The following is a 16,221-nucleotide window of genomic DNA, read 5'->3' on the forward strand; positions in this document are numbered from 1 at the left end:
TCACATCCTGGGTCTGCATTCGAAGGATGCAGACACATCCTTCTTAACACAGATAACGGCCTCTGTCTTCACTTATCGCATCCTGGGGTCATTAATTTAAGCACTTCATAAAGCACAAATGCTGCTGCTAAGGCAAAAGAGCAGAGGGGGGAGATTAATTCTCCTTGATAAAGAAGGAATATGTGCAAGAGGTTCGGGGACAAGGAACGATTAAAACTAACAAAAGTATTCGAGTGGATGGATGCAAAAAGCAGCTCTTTAATTCTTAAACTTGCACAGAAATAACTGAGACGGATGAGCCTATGAAATATTTTGGAAAACATCACTTTGCAAACCTTGTAGATTGCTTAAATGTTTATTAAAATAGACCGAAAGCCAAAATTCTCTGGGTAAGATAAATACTTTGTCTTTGCTAAGTAACAATATTTGTGAACAAAACATAAAACTATAATTTTCATGTGTCAAACATAGTAACATTTAAGATTAAATGCTAAAGTCAGACAGGGCTTTTTTTTTTTTTTTTTTTAACATCTTCCTATTTACAAGTTTCTCATTAAGACCATTTACCTCACATTAGCTATTAAAATGACTAACATTTTAAAAGTTTTCTCCATGACTAAAATAAAAATAACAGAAATGTCCTTTTACCATAGCTTAACAAAAAACAGAACCGTATTTTTGTTATCTAGGAGAACATACTGTTATAAATACAGCTGTTTTTCATCTGCAATTATATAAATAATAAACATGCTGCCATTCACAAGGATTTTAATAGATTATTATATATATAAGCAATATTACGATCTAGTGGAGGATGGCATGAGTTTTCATCATTCATTTTTATTGTACTTATTCAGGATCCTTGTCTTCATCTGAAAAGTGTGGAACAGACTTCTTTGCTACAACGTTGTCCAATCGCTGTCCTTGCAGATATGGGTTCACACTCTGAAAAAAATTATTTATTCTTATTAGCAGCAAGGAAATGCAGAAAAGGTAATGAGGAATGGTGGATGTATGAATATATTTCTTATCTGTCAAATACTTACAGACCAGAAAAAGAAATTGCTCCCACAAAGAAAATCTACTGTCAGTCCTTGCTTTTTTTTTTTCCTAGTACTTCTCTGTGTATATGAAAATTTACTGTATATGTATATATATGAGAATCCACTGTGTAAGAATAACTGTTGCTACATCACAGTGCAGGCAAGTGGAAGAGGCCTGCCCTGAGTATCGAACAGGCTGAGCTAACACTGTCCTTGTGCTCTGTTCCTCCTTTCCCAGGTCTGGAAAAAGATAGCAGGTCTACTCTCCTTGCCCTCAAGGTAGGACAAAACTCATTGGGAGCATACAGGTACACTTCAGCTTAAATCATAAATCATTGTTCCCTGGTAGACCTCAAGCTGGGAGAAAATATAGTTACCACAGCAGCTTTGACTGATGTCTCTTCTTCAGCCCATCTCCTCACTGGGAAACCCATATTTGCTTCCTTTCTTGATGCAGAGATAAAAAAGGAAAAAGAAATGCTGGCCCAGAAGCAAAGCCAAGTGAGGGTCTTGGCGTAGAAAATGGCCTCATACCACTGCCAGAAGGAGAGAATGCTGGAAAGAAGATCCCTGGCAAGGGTCTGCCTTCACTTTGCGCCATGTAAGCAGCCCAATGTGAGACTGAAGATGAACAGACCTTGTCTCATACTGTTTGGACATCACGGTCATGTAGAAAGCCTCTGCTTTAATTTTGTCTATGCCGATGAAATGAAATGTGCTAACTGTATTCTCAAGTATCAAGCCATTTTGCAGAACTCGAAAATAAACTTAACTGTTATTTATACCCACTGTATCTGTGTAAACAAGATTCAAATATATGTTCTCTTCTTCACAGATATAGACAAAAAATTTAGTGCTGCTTTTTGATGACAATAAAAATTATTTGCCTCTCCAACTATAAACTTCGGAGGAATGCAGTTTTTCCAGTATTGCCTGATTTTCATTGTGCTGTTGCAGCTTAGAAACTACTTTTCCTGAGATGCTTCTTTTACTAAAACCTGTGAGTTCATAATAAGGCAAATGTATATATGTGTATATGTGTGTATATATATATATATATATATATAGTCCTAATAAAAGCACTAAATATTTATTTTCAATTAATTAAGAGTGGGAAAAGTTTTGTGATTTGTCTCTATTTGTGCCTAAGCCCTTGGATTTGTCTGTATTTGGGGAAGAGATCATTAATGGTTGTTCAGAGCACAGAGCAGCCCTTTTGCTTTGTTGTATTGTTTCTGAATGCTCTGCTTGCTACAAGTGAAAACAGAAAAATAGTAAGAACCAGAAATGAATGTGGAAAAATCTTTGAACATAAAACTAACACTAATTTAATGCTCTAAATTGTTAAAAATAAGACACATGTAAATAATTTGTTTGTGTTTGTTAAAAGAAGTTCTGTTTAATGTTAATTTAGTGAAATTCAGCTGTTGCATAAACTTCTAGGAATTATTTGAAGATTCTCAGGAAGATTAATTGGTCTTTTTTTGGACTGGTACTCGCTAGCTACTTTTTGAAATAAAGTAGAAGAGAATGAGAATGCATTAAAAAAATGAATCCCCAGCAGCCAAAAGAGAACACAAAATATAATGCACAAATTCTGGCTGATATGGATAAATTTTTTTTAATTCCATACAGCTGTGCTGAACTCAAAGCAACGGAGGTCGTGAGGACCTTTGTGCGTAGCTCCAAGCCCACACCAATATAACTCTGTTGTTATAGAACTGTCAGCCATTGAGGACCCCAGCTTATGGATGGGAGTGTACTTGAGCCCACTTTCAGCAAAGGGAGAGTTGCTGATTAAATTAGAAGTCACTGGGGGCTGCCTCATTTACTCTGCAAAGTGCAAATAATTGACACAGTAGCAAATAGCAAACATGTACTTAATATATACGAGAAACATAGGTGTGTATATGTGTGGAGAGATGTATATTTACATGTATCCATGTAAGTATATGTATATAAACTCAGAATATGTAGTTTTGCATAATCCCGTGGTCCCCCTGCACAGCACTGTATAGATACAAAACCTTCACTCTCTGTGGATGACCCAACTCCAAACATGACATGCTTTAGTCTAAAAATGGGACTGTTCTGATCCCAAAGAGCAGTCCATTGCAGCAGATATCCTCAGCAAGCTCTGCTGTGCAGAGGGCACCAACAGGAGCACAGGGGGTAGGAGGAGGGGCAGATGGGCTCTTTGCAATCAAGCCCAGTACTCTGCTGTTCTCATCCCTATGCTGCCCATCTGTTGATGCAGTGAAAATTCCAAATTGTTCATTGCAGCGTAAGTAACCATTACAGTATTGCTCTCAAAATAATAGAGAAATGTTTGCAAGTATAATAAATTTACATCTAAATGATACACTGGGCTAAGAAAATAAATTTGCTGCAAAGCAAGAAGGTGAAGGTTCATCTCCTAAATGCTGGGCTGTCCCTGGCTGCAGGGCTATCATGTCTCTTCAGCCATTATTCCTTTGGTATCTGTCTGACTACACCAGTCAGCATGCAAACAAAAAATGTGTATTTTTCTTGTGCCTGTGTTGCATTTATTATGCTGTTTTAATGAGCAGTAAATATTCCTTTTTCAAGAGTAAATTCTACTTAAGACTTAAAATAAGGTGCCCGCACTTTTTCTATTAACAAACTTGAAAATTAATTAAGCATAAGTGGGAGGCAGACACTGAGGTAAGGTAGGTCACTAACTTATGATCAAACCATGTCTATTACTTTTGAGAGTGAAACAAACTGAACAAATAAATCAATCAATAAATCACCTTCCCTTGCACTTCAAACATTTCAACTCAATGTGACTTAATTTGCAGTATAAACTGTGCTGTCATATTTTTCAAAGCTACTTTTTGACAGAGTTAGGCTTCCTAATGTAAAGTCCAGTTTTCTTCTTGTGAAAAATACACCATCAGCAAAACTAAAGAATCTGTGGGGAAGGGATTGCTTGATAAAGAACAGACTAACACTGCTGAAAAAAGAAAGAGAGAATGCAGTGGTGTGAACAGTGCAAAAATTCTCCAAAACATTCACCTCGTCCTCCCTTGTGCTGGGGCTGGCAAGGTGAGGAATGCCCTCCTCCTGTTCTAACCAGCAAGTGGGACATGGAGCTGGAAGTTTAACGCTGAGCTGCATCATGGTGTGCAAGTTAATGGAATGACATTGGCTTAAGAGCAAAATCTGCTGCTATTCACACCAAAAGAATATTGAAATGAATGAGAAGAGGTGATTAATTTTGCCAATATTTTTAATAGGAAACATTTTATTTGGTTTTAAAGAAACTTAAAGAATTTCAAGTGGGCTTATGCAATCAGAATCTCCACAAATAACACAAAGTTTGTGAACAAATGCTTTGCATTGAAGTGTGGCTTCTGAACACAACACGCTATGTAGAAAATTACATCTTGCACTCCATGGAGCTGCAGCAGTTTATCACAGAAACTTCCTGACTTTACAACTACCTGAAGTGTAATGCAGACACATTAGACTAACTTCATTTCAACAGCATGATTTTATCCTTATTAGCACTTTAGAAGATAAAGGAGCTATAAATTATTCTGATAGTTACCCTCTTTCTTCTTTTTGGACCACCGTTAATCTTCTCAAAGAGTAAGTTCTTGCTCTGGAAGAGGAGAAAAATGTAGCCATCAAATTCATTTCATTCTTCTAAGATACTGCTCTTGCTATTAAATACTGGCATGTGAACTTTTCAGAAGCAAGTTTAAATGGGTGCGTAGTTTTATGGGAAAGACAAACATATCCAAAATGTTAGCAGGAAAACTGAAGTAAACACTTGCAGTTCTTCAGGAGCAGTCAAGCTCATCAACAATTGCAAAGCTGCAGTTTGCTACTGTGCTGCACTGTATCTTTGTTTGTGCTTAGAAAATAAGGATCACAAGTACATGCTCAAATAATGACATAGATTGGAAGTTCCACATCATGTATTATGCAGTATAAATACATATATATTTTTAAAAAAAGAAAAAAAAAGAATAAAAAAAGATAAATAAGAGGAGGGGGATAGGGAGAGGGAATGCTGTCTCTGGTACATTTTCCTGTATGCTTGAGGTGACAAGCACAGAAGCAAAAATATTTCCCTTTTACAAGGGATTTTCTAATTCATTTTTAAAATTGTTTTCAGTGTCATTCCTACTGTTTTGTTGTCTTTGCTTATTCTTTTCCAGATATCAACACTTTCCAGAACAAAGTTCTGCTGAAATGAGTTCTGCGCCAACTCTTCCTTTGTTTAAGTAGTGCCCTCAATAAAGTTTAAAAAAACCATTTGGTCCATAACATTTTTAATGGCAAACCTTTTAAAAACTGCCAAAAACATCTTGGCAGAAAAGAAAGTTATGATGATGAGAAAAAAAAACACGCACAAAACCCCTCTGACCATGGTTTATAAGAGCGCATCCACATATTGTTATATTTCATACAAGTAGTGAATTCTAATAAAGTCCGGAATAACACACACATGCTCAACACATTTTGCTTCAATTGTGTATCATGCAGAAAAACAAAACAATACCCTAACCTGAAAATGGAAGGAGAGAAGAGTTACATGTATAAAAGCTGAGCACTGTATAAACAAGACCATTAATTCTGTTATAAACAACTGACCTAATGTTGATTATATAAATAGAAAGTGTAATTCTAGCACGAGACAAATTCACCAAACACTTCTACCCTCTGCACAAGCTTGATATGAGAAAAAACAAACATTTTCAAGTGTTACAATGAAATCTGCCAAAATTGTCTGTTTTGTACTTCTTGTGTTCATTAAGCCCAAAATTCTCGAGGCCTATCTCTTGCCCAACCTAAGTTATTTTATCCGAACTGTGCCAAAAAGGAACAGAGATTAAGTTGGCCAAGGGAGACATTCTTGGCTAGTCATGTGTCCAAACTTACTTAGGGAAAACATAAATTTAACATTTAAAAAAACAGCAACAACAACAACAAAAAACAAAAAACAAAAAAACAACCAAAAAACCCAACACAGACGTGTAAATTATTTTCTGTAGAAACCCAAGCACCATTGAATCCCCTCTTCATAAACTATTTGAATTTATACTTTTAATGAGAGGAAAAATATTGCTGCTGAAATAAATAAACTACCTAATTTAATGTTCCTGTCACTCCAGAAAATTCCTTATAATTGAAGTGTTCCTGCTCAAGATGATGGCATTGGCCTTGCCTGCCTGGGAATGTGCTAAGATCGTTTCTCCTACTTTTCAGCATTACGTGTAGTGCAAAGAGAATGGGCTTATGGAGAACAGTCAACGAGTGTGAATGGATGGCATGTCACAATTCTAGAAACACATCCCACTGCATAACAGCTTCAATTTGACTGTGAAGGGCTCCCCATTTACATCTTTCACCTGAGGCCCAGAGGGATTGAAGGCACAGATCTCCTGGAGCTGGAGACAAAGCTCAGCTGGAAACAAGCTGCATGGCCACAAGGAAATGTGGCTTCAGGAGTGTGGAGGAGATCTCTTGTCCTGTTTTAGGGCTTCAGAGCAGCAGGAACAGCCATGGCACAAGGAACCAATGCTTTGTTCTCACTCCTGGAGCTTCCTGTTCACCTACCAGGTACTTGGAAGTGGGCATTTAAGGAAGAGAATTCAGGAGTTAAAATGCTTGCCGTCAGTGCCAGAAGGATCAACTCTTTGATCCTTCTAAGGTCAGGGAAACTTGCTTAGGTCAGTAACAATCAGCAACTCTGAAATCTGGGCTTGCACAATTATTAAGCAAAAAGTGAAAAGGGAAGTTGCATTTACAAGGATGCATGCTTTCAGGAGCAGTTTTTTGTTCCCATATCAGCCAACGTGCAGCCCATCAGGAATATCAAGCATGACAACTTATATCGCCAATCATACTCCATTGAATTCGACAATGTGTATCTACTGTCTGAAATTGAAGGGGGAGGCACTGGCTCACTGCAGTCCCCTAAATAATCACCACTGCCAGCCAGATACTTAAAAATGTCAGTTAGCAAAGCAAGATGCACTTAACATTGCTCATTACAACTGAAGCTGGAATAAAAGGAAATCTGCGAGTGACTACTTTCAGGATTTCAGTAAAATTAGGAAGCCAGAGATGGCAACTTCTTTTAACAAGGAGTTCAATTTGTTGCCTGTTTTTATCCCTGCTTCCTATTTGCCTCTCTTTGTGTTGGCCCAGTTCCCTCCTCTGCAGCTGATAAGCACAACTGGCATTATTTCTATCCTGAGACTGAAATTTCATCCACTGCTTCAGTAGAAAGAAGTGTTGTTGAAAAATACCGTTGCTTTTAATTTCCTATTTGTACTGATACTGGTGTCAGAAAATACAGCTGAACTTCCTTCCTCTTCTTAACCCCTATATGTGGTACTGGTTGGCACCTGGGGGTTCAATCATTCTAAACCTCATTTGTACATAAGTTATTTACAATAAGTGTATTTACAATACAAGTATCTTCATGAAAACCTTTCTGGGTGCCAAGAACACATCTTCAGACCATTCAAAGAGTCAAGCTGCAAAATACAAAAAAGGCAGACCCTAATGGACAATACCTGCCTCCTGCACAAAAGTGTCTGAACTGATGGGAAAAAAAGTTCTTTAGCCTGAAATCTCAGAAATCATTGTTGCACACTGGAGTCGTGACCCATCTTAGTGTTTCCACTATGTCTGCACATAAAGGATAAAGAAGGGTCTTCTCTATGTGAGGGGAAAGGAGGGAAGAGTGTAGGCTGTGTGTCTTCCCCTATCAACAGAGCCTGTTCCCAGACTCCCAGAGGTGAACACATTGGTACAAAGAAAGTTCCACCAGACAGAAGGGTTCTTCCTGTATCTTTCCTCTCCCTACTCAGTGTACATTTATCATGATTTATGTATTCATAACTTCATATGTGTTAGCAAATTTTTACACATGATGGTTGGCATCTGAATGGAATCACACTTTGCTACACAAGACAACTTCTAAACTTATTTACCATTGTGGAATACGTTACACTGTGTATTGCACTGGTCTGCCAGCTTTGCAAACACCAGAGTTGGGCACCAAATGAAACCTTTATAATAGCTGATTTTTATAGTGCTTTTCTGCAATTATTATTCCAGAGAGGGAAGAATAACCAAAACAGCCATAAAATCACTATCACTGTATTTCCTAATCTTTCTAACATGCAGTGATATCCAAGGAGGAGGCAGCTGGGGCAATACTCCTGGATTTCATCAGAACATTTACTCATGTACATTACCAGCTGTTTCATCTCTAATCAAAAAGATCTGGGCTTGGCTCCACTACAGCTAGATATGATTACTGCCTGGGACCTAACGCTCTTTTTTAAATCCATGTGTGAGTAGTTTTTTCCCTGAATTAACAGTGATGGATGGAGAAATGAAAAAAAAAGGCCAATGTTCTTGTGATCAAACTAGTGATTACCTATCATTTGTTAAGCATATAGGTTGCTGATGACAATGCAGTACGTACACTGATTCTGAAATCATGCTGCAGGCCAAAGATCTGCAGAAGTGTTTTTATAGTCTTCAAAATGGCATTATGAAAGTAAATTACTTTTGAATAGTAAGAAAACTAACAACATTATCTGGCATAAATAATAAAGTTCACCATCTGGTGTTTTTAAAATGAAAACCTTTGATAGTAATTACTTAGAACGCAATGAGGGTTTCCAAAATTTGGATTTTTGGCATGATTCTCTCCAGAAATTTAGCACTCACATAAGTAATTAAGGCTATAAATCTTACACTAGTTCGATTGTGAATGATGAATCACTGTCTCACAATTACAGCAGAAGAAGAGGCTGCCAAACTTGTATATTTATCGATACATGCTTAGAAAGCACTGGCTTAGGGCAATCTTAAGAAAAGTGCTGTAATAATGCATAATGAGATTTCGTTATTTGCTCTAGAAGCATAAATTATGATCATTGTTATTGTTTTCCTGGCGCCTGAAGATGGATTTGGGATTGGACATTCAACTGATGTAATCTAAGATTAAGTGGCAGAGCTCTCTTTGGAGCCTCTAGCCTGCAGAAATAGTCTAGCTAGAGTTATTAAAGTATTGTATGTGTAGAGCAAGAGTTTTGCCCTCAGTGTAGCACATAATGCATAAAATAGGTTTTCAATGAAATTCAGTAACATTGCTCTGGGAAAGGCCACTGATGCTCCACATAATCCAACAGCAGCGGAAGGGGAAGTCGCAGCTGGGAGCGGTGTTGGGGTATGCAGCAGACCTGGGCACCCACTGCTATACCAGGGCTGCTCCAGCCCAGTGTATACCAGGCTCTCACAGGGGCCCTGCTATGTTTTGAAACCTCGTGCTAAAATCTGCACTGAGTTTGGTTACAGTGCAATGCAGTTCGAAATGTGGTTTGCTGCATTTGCCACGCACATACATAGTAGTCATGCTTTGGGACATAATGAGAGAATGATTTCTATTTTCTGCTTCCATGGGCTTTTCATCAATCCTTCTTCCTAGCCTCTATTTCTGTATTTTTAAAGGCCAGTTCATCTTTCTGAGAAGCTCCCTTCAGGGTGATAGATCTACCATCAATGAGCCCATTATGCTCCCTGCGAATCCTGACATCCCATGCAGCAAAGCCCAGGGCCACATGCGGCAGACCCACCAAGAGACAAGTACTCACCCACTTGCCGGTGCTGGGATAGTTGTGCTCTGGATCGAAGAGGTGCTGGTGCAGCTGGTACTCCCTGCTGAATTCCGCGGTGTCCGGGGTGTTCTCTAGGCACCCATCATCCACTGCAAAAGCACATTAGAAAGCACGGTGTTGTGTTTAGTGGTTTTGAAATACTGTGCCACTTTTAGCAGCAAACTTCTTAAACGTGGTTTTGCAGTTAAAAAAAAAAAAAAAAAAAAAAAATCTAAGCAACTGGACAACTGGAAAGTACCTATTTATGTTGTTTGTTTCTCTGTTTCTTTTGAAAAGAGTTTGTCAGGATGTACGTAAACCTTTTTTAACGAATACAACTTAATGAAACTCTAAAACTAAACAATCTTATTTTCCAAGTTCTCCTTTTCGTTTCTCTTTTAAATCAGTGATTGAGATTAATTTTACGTAGAATTGCATGTTCTGCTGATTTGGATGGAATCCTATTTTCATTTTTTAATGCCCACAGGAGGTGGTAGAAATTGTGTAGGCAATATTTTAGAATTTCATGGTGAAATGAGTAAGAAAAGGCAGTTTCCTGCACTAAGTAGCTCTTGGTAGAGCTACATTTCTGGCTTGCTACTTTGTTGAAAATGGCTGAGAATTGTTTACATGTCTTAAGTTACCTTTAAAAACATGATGTAGCAGAAGTTGTATGCCCTGGCCATTTCTGCAGATTAGTAGCAAACGTAGTGAGCGCAGAAACCTCCTTTATCACAATGAATGATTTTGCAGACAGTATCACATCAAGAATAATATCCTCTTAAGAACTCTTCTTATGGACTATTCATTATTTAAGCAACTTTTCAGGACCAGACCAGCCCTCTGTGCAGAGCCTGCTTGTGGGGCTCCATTCCCACTGCCAGCGTCAAGTGCTTGCAGCCTCAGCAGCTCCCAGCCATGGCCAACCAGATCCCAGCACTTAGAGCATTTTGTGGGGCAGCCAAACTGCTGCATCTGGAGGCACAGACATTCCAGAGGAGACCATCTCTTCTGTCCCTGTGTGATCATCAAGAAAAAACTTGCAGAGGGACTGTTTTTCCCTTGGATATGGGAAACAGACAAGACTAGACTTAAAAATGAATTAATGTAATCCTCTAAGGTTTATTCTAAATCCAGTGGATTCTCCTTTCTCTCTTTTCTTGTTAGGAAGCAAAAAAAAAAAAAAAAAAAACCAAAAAACAAAAAACACATCACTAGTAAGAAACAGGGCAAAAGTAACCACGAAGGTTAACTAACCCTGAAACCACTGTTGTTTAATAGTTTCTTAAAAACTGTGTCAGTCTCAGAAGGGTTAACCAACCCAACAGACAAGAAAGTGACAACAGAAACATGGATTATCTCCTCACGGTGTGGTGTCTATGCCTTTGTGTCTTCTACCCAAAGAGAAGCTGGACATGTGTCTGCCCTCTGTGACTGCTAATCAAAAAGTCTTCAAGCTCAAGTGCTTGAGGCTTATGTATTCCTGCTGTGGAATGTGCATGTGTAGACAGTGACTGGAAAAATTGTTTTCCATTAAGCAAATCCACAGACCTGATTGAGGAAGGCCTCCGGTAATTTGTATGCATAATACAGTTTTAACAGTCACCACTTGAATTTCCATTTAAGGCTCCGAAAAACATTTTACTCTAATCCTAGCAGATGCTATCTTCACCCACAGCATACCTATGGCAGAGTTTATCTGCACAGACCGCACTTCGCGAGGAATTCCTCCTGTGCTCAGGTCTGACTGTACTGCTCTGAATAACAACCTTTATTTCACTTAAGAAAGAAAAATTGAAGGGATTTTCAAGTAATTTCTCTGGAAACCATGCTTTTATTATTATTATTTTCTTACCTGGTCACTAATACAAGTTGGATGGGCAAGCAAAAAATGTTCTTCTTTATCTAAGAAGCATGTTACTGTGTGTGAGGAAACCTAAAAACCATCATTTGCAACCTGTCAGACAACAGCTACATTGAACAAATGGAAGATGATATGTTCTTTCAGAAAATACATAGTCATATTACCAAATGGGCTGTAATAGAAGTAAGTGGGGAAAACTATTCGATTTTTTAGTATTTTTGAATGAAATGTAAAAACACTTTTTGCAAAACTTCCCATGACTTTTTTTTTTTTTTAAATCAATTCTAAGCTAGTTAGAACAGTTTTAATAAAACTACAGCCAACTGTTCTGCATTATCCAAGGAACATAAATGAAGACTAAACAGAAAAGATTTTGAAAAGATCTCTTAGCTCACAAATAAAAAATGAGAGACAAAAAAAGAAGTGCTCATTCCCATTCCCAATTCCAGCCAATGGGCGTTTTACTACTACTTTCAGTACTGGAAATCATTCCTTGGCTCAAATAACAGGAAAAAGATCCGTTTCCTTAGGGTATGTCTATATCATGCACACAAAGTGCTGTTTCCAGGTCCTTGAGCACTATCCACTGTGGATGCATCCAGCCTCGCGGTGTGGCAGGGACCCACGGGTGTCCCAGGTGCTGCACCATGATCACCTTCCCCAGCTACTCTGCACTGCTCGCTGACTGGTAATGAGTTGGGGTACGGCCACACAGTGCTCCAATTCTTGGCGCAGATGCACCCTCAGTGAGCTATAAAGCCATGTGGATCGGAGCCAAGGTATCTTAAATATTGACTCATGGTCTGGGTTGGAGATCAGGGCAGACAGTTTCATTCCTCTTGGCACAATGAAAGCCTCTAAAATAAGGGTAAACCTCATCTGTACAGAACGATAACTTTTTCAGGATCCAGCCTAAAAATGAACTCCCTTAGGAACAAGATGTTGTTATAAATCTCGCCATCTTTTCTCCAAGGTCAGGTTGCTTTCTTTCCCCACACCTTTTCTAGCAGTCATATATCAGTACAGGAAGTGCACATATTGAAAGAAATCTCATCTTGAACACCTGATTGCTCTACAGGTCTGTTCCTGGCATACAGAATGAAAGGAAAAACCCACTGGTGATAAGCGTCGTGCTGCTTAGTATATCACTAGAAAGCCCAGCAGCACAGCCCGTACAGAAGTGTGAAGGTCATGGCAGAATTACCTGTTTTCCCAATAGGACAGGGGTTTGGAGGGTCAGGATAGCCTTGATCTTCACTGAAATCCTTTGGTATATTATCTCCTGTCAGTTCAGCCACGATGTTTGGGATATTGCCGTAAGGACCCAGGTGCTGGAGACCCTCATGTGCTCCGCCTAGCAAAGATTTGTACACAGTTGTTTTACAAGATGAAAGGCATAAGACCAAGTTAAAAAAAAAAAAAAAAAAAAAAAAAATTAAATGGAGACAGATCCTAGTTTAAGTTTCAAGACTCTGTTTTTGAAACATTGGCCATGATTTAAATCAGATGACTTCGGTAATGAGAAATGAATCTAGGAAACAAAGTCAGCCACTTATTATAAACCTCATTTTCTCAATTTTTAAACTATGCAAGTTGTAGGTAAGTAAATGCAAAGAAAAAGGAATATGAGACAATAACAGAAATTAAAATGTTTACTTCACAATCATCCTCACTCACTGATGATGTTATGGTTCAGTGCCGCAAGTAGTAAATGAAGAAGATACAGTAAGACAGCATTGTACCAAGTTAATGACACCGTAAAAAGAAATGGTCCCATGCATACAGCCTAGAATACCTTAGTAAGTTCAGTCATGGAAGGGAATCTGGGATACTGTACCAAATTTTGTTGTATACACTCATAAAGAAATATTTTAACATTGAAGCACATATTAAGTACAAAATTCAGTTTCCTAGTGAAAAGAGGTAAAGTGCCCAAACTGTTAATGGAATTCTTCTGTACACACACCTACACTGCGGTCATTTTGGTGCCTTTGGCACTTTTTCTTAACAGATGAGTTATGCGTTTATGTTTGCCCTATGGGACTCGGGCACCATGACAAGGTCACTGCAGCAACGTGCCATGCTGTGGCAGTGCAGCAGGTTATCATAACCCCGCAGGGCAGGGCAAGGAGAGGTGCTGCCTGCTCCTGGGCAAACACAATGCAACCAGCGTCTCACAGCTAGTGGGAACGGAGAAGGCAGAGTGGCTCTCCTCCTCCCTATGCACCTCAGCCTGCACTCCTCCACTGTGACTTCCATGAGAGGTCTGGGAAGCAAGCTCAGGCCAATCTTTATTCTTTTCTACAATTACGTGCTCAAGGTTGTTGTTCTGTGTGCACACATTACTGGTCAAATGTATCTAAGTATCTAAGTGAAGCCCAGCTGCTTGAGGAGTTTTCTAAATGCTATTGTGGAGCATTCTTTTGAATTTTAGACAAATGAAAACTTAGTTTCAAGTATGAGCTTTTGCTCTGCCATAAAACAGATGCCACACACGCTGCAACAGCTAATGTGGCTTTTGAGCACTGAGACAGCTGTGTAATGGCAGAGCAACACATTGTACAACTCCAGATACGGAAAAGTAGCAACACACAGCCCCCTGATAGACTCCAGTAACAATGAATGAGAAGAAAAGGAATTCGTACAATGGGAAAACGTGAATTAAAAAGTAAGTGCAGATAAAATAGGGTAAGTAGCATGATCACTGTCTGATCACTATAAAACCTTATTTTCAATTTATATAACTTCCATAGATCCAAAAGGTAGGAACAAAGCTTCTCAAAATGCATCTCCTCCAGAAGAACTCAAGCATTCCTGCTCTGAGTCACAATAAATACTACCTGCATAAACGGCATCCTATATGCAGCTAAGCATTGTAAGCTAAAACTCTGCCTTTCAGAAACTGCTAGCTTTAGGCAGTCTTAAGAAATTTCACATCCATTTCTACACTGAGAAGTACTAGTTCTGTCAAGTTATTTGGAGATTGCAAATGACCAATTGGAAGTTGGCATTATAGTACTAGTTAGTGTATAAGCATATGTCTTTCAATTTTATTTCCCTATTTTTTCCCTTTAAATACAAGTTTCTTATTTTGCAATGCGATGTTGAAAGTAAGTTTTACACAAACATAGATGTAGTCCTGTTAAAACTGTTTGCAACTGTGCTATATGAGGTTCTCCCTTATAGCCAACCACAAGACCTGACACTAAAGCCAGAAAATTGTTATGACTTTATCATACATTTACAGTTTATAATCAACACAAAGATGATGCTTGTAAGAACTGTATAGATTCATAGTCATGCTATGGTTATGCATTAAAAATCGTATAACATACATGTAATCTAATGTCACTCAAACATGTAGTGTATAGCATAAAATTTTTCTTTTGTACTGAGCTCCTTCACATGAAGATTGATTGCATATCTGTACTTAAAAGCATCAGATTATGATTCTGCAGTAAACGAGAGAACCACATAATCAATACGTGTTTGAACATCCTATATACAATGTGATTCGCTACAGGACAATCCATCAGATGCAAGCATATCTACCCTTGCATGTGGTGCAGACCTCTTGGCACCAAAGCTCCATCCATAAAGAAAACAGAGGTACTTAGCAGGCTCCAGTGTGCTATATATACATGCAAGTTTAAACTGACTGCCAAGAATCCCTTTGACTGAGTGCAAAACAATCTTTTTATATTAATATAAAGGATTGTTTCCTTTAGGTATAAATGTTCAGGATCATTTAAGGGTTTTTCCTTTCTTTCCGAAAGAACTGGAGACAATAGCACCTGCTCTGGTGCCATAATTTAGCACACTTGAATGATTTAATAGCGTTAGTGAAGTTCATTCCTCATTAACTGTGATAAATAGCACACTAAGTCAAGACTGCAATAATAAAAATGAAATGCTATGAATATACCAAATGGGAGTATAATGTACGGTAATGCACAAGCTGCATTAATTTGGGTATTGTGATGTTACCGATCTGAAGAAACATATCAGAATTAAACACACGGCAGCTAACAAGTCAAAACATTGTAATACAAACATATACACTGCCATGTGAAAAATAGCACGAGATGGCTCTCTTGAACTGGGACCAAACCTCGAGGTAGAGACTGAAGGAAAAAGACAAGAAGACTAAATATTGAGGAACTTTTTGTAATTCCCTGTCCAAGTGCAGCATGAGAGACACCACTGATGAACTGTTTGAAACCAGATTAGAGAAACCGAGAGGAATCATGCAGAGAACACTCCTGTAATGAGAAAGAGCAGACTGGAGAGACCTATGTTTTTCCCATCTCTGCTTACTTCTCATATGAACTGGTTTTTGTGCACACCATATTAGCAAAAAAAAAAAAAAAGAAAAGAAAAAAAAAAGAAAAAAAAAGAAAAGAAAAAAAAAAAGAAAAAAAAAAAAGAAAAAGAAACAAAAGAAAAAAAAGCAACGCACTCCCTTTTGTGCTTGGGATGTCTCTGAAAGCATGTGGTTATTTTAGCTCCCTACAGGATAATCTGGAAGTTTAGGTCTTTTAGACTGAGGTCTGTATTGTCATAACTCAGCTTTGAATTTCATTTAAAAGATATGCATACACACAGCCACCTTCTGATAATGGCTGTGAACTGTTGCAGAGTGAAGAAGAAAACATGGATC

At 38.3% G+C, this 16,221-nt stretch overlaps 1 protein-coding gene across 3 annotated transcripts in view; it reads right to left on the reverse strand.

Moving 5' to 3' along the window:
• Positions 1–238: 238 nt before the first annotated feature.
• Positions 239–16,221, reverse strand: part of LOC128086647 (neuroendocrine protein 7B2) — a 40,095-nt gene continuing 24,112 nt past the window's right edge. For all 3 annotated transcript variants that reach the window (XM_052695472.1, XM_052695475.1, XM_052695474.1), the window contains 4 exons: positions 12,766–12,915; positions 9,695–9,807; positions 4,618–4,671; positions 239–945 (listed from right to left, as the gene is read on the reverse strand). In XM_052695472.1, the coding sequence (XP_052551432.1) occupies positions 850–945; positions 4,618–4,671; positions 9,695–9,807; positions 12,766–12,915 (413 nt within the window). In that variant the 3' untranslated portion in view covers positions 239–849. The remainder of the gene's footprint in view (positions 946–4,617; positions 4,672–9,694; positions 9,808–12,765; positions 12,916–16,221) is intronic.

Source organism: Tympanuchus pallidicinctus, unplaced genomic scaffold (assembly GCF_026119805.1).
Source record: "Tympanuchus pallidicinctus isolate F22 unplaced genomic scaffold, pur_lepc_1.0 scaffold3, whole genome shotgun sequence".
In the NCBI taxonomy this organism is placed as follows: Eukaryota; Metazoa; Chordata; class Aves; order Galliformes; family Phasianidae; genus Tympanuchus; species Tympanuchus pallidicinctus.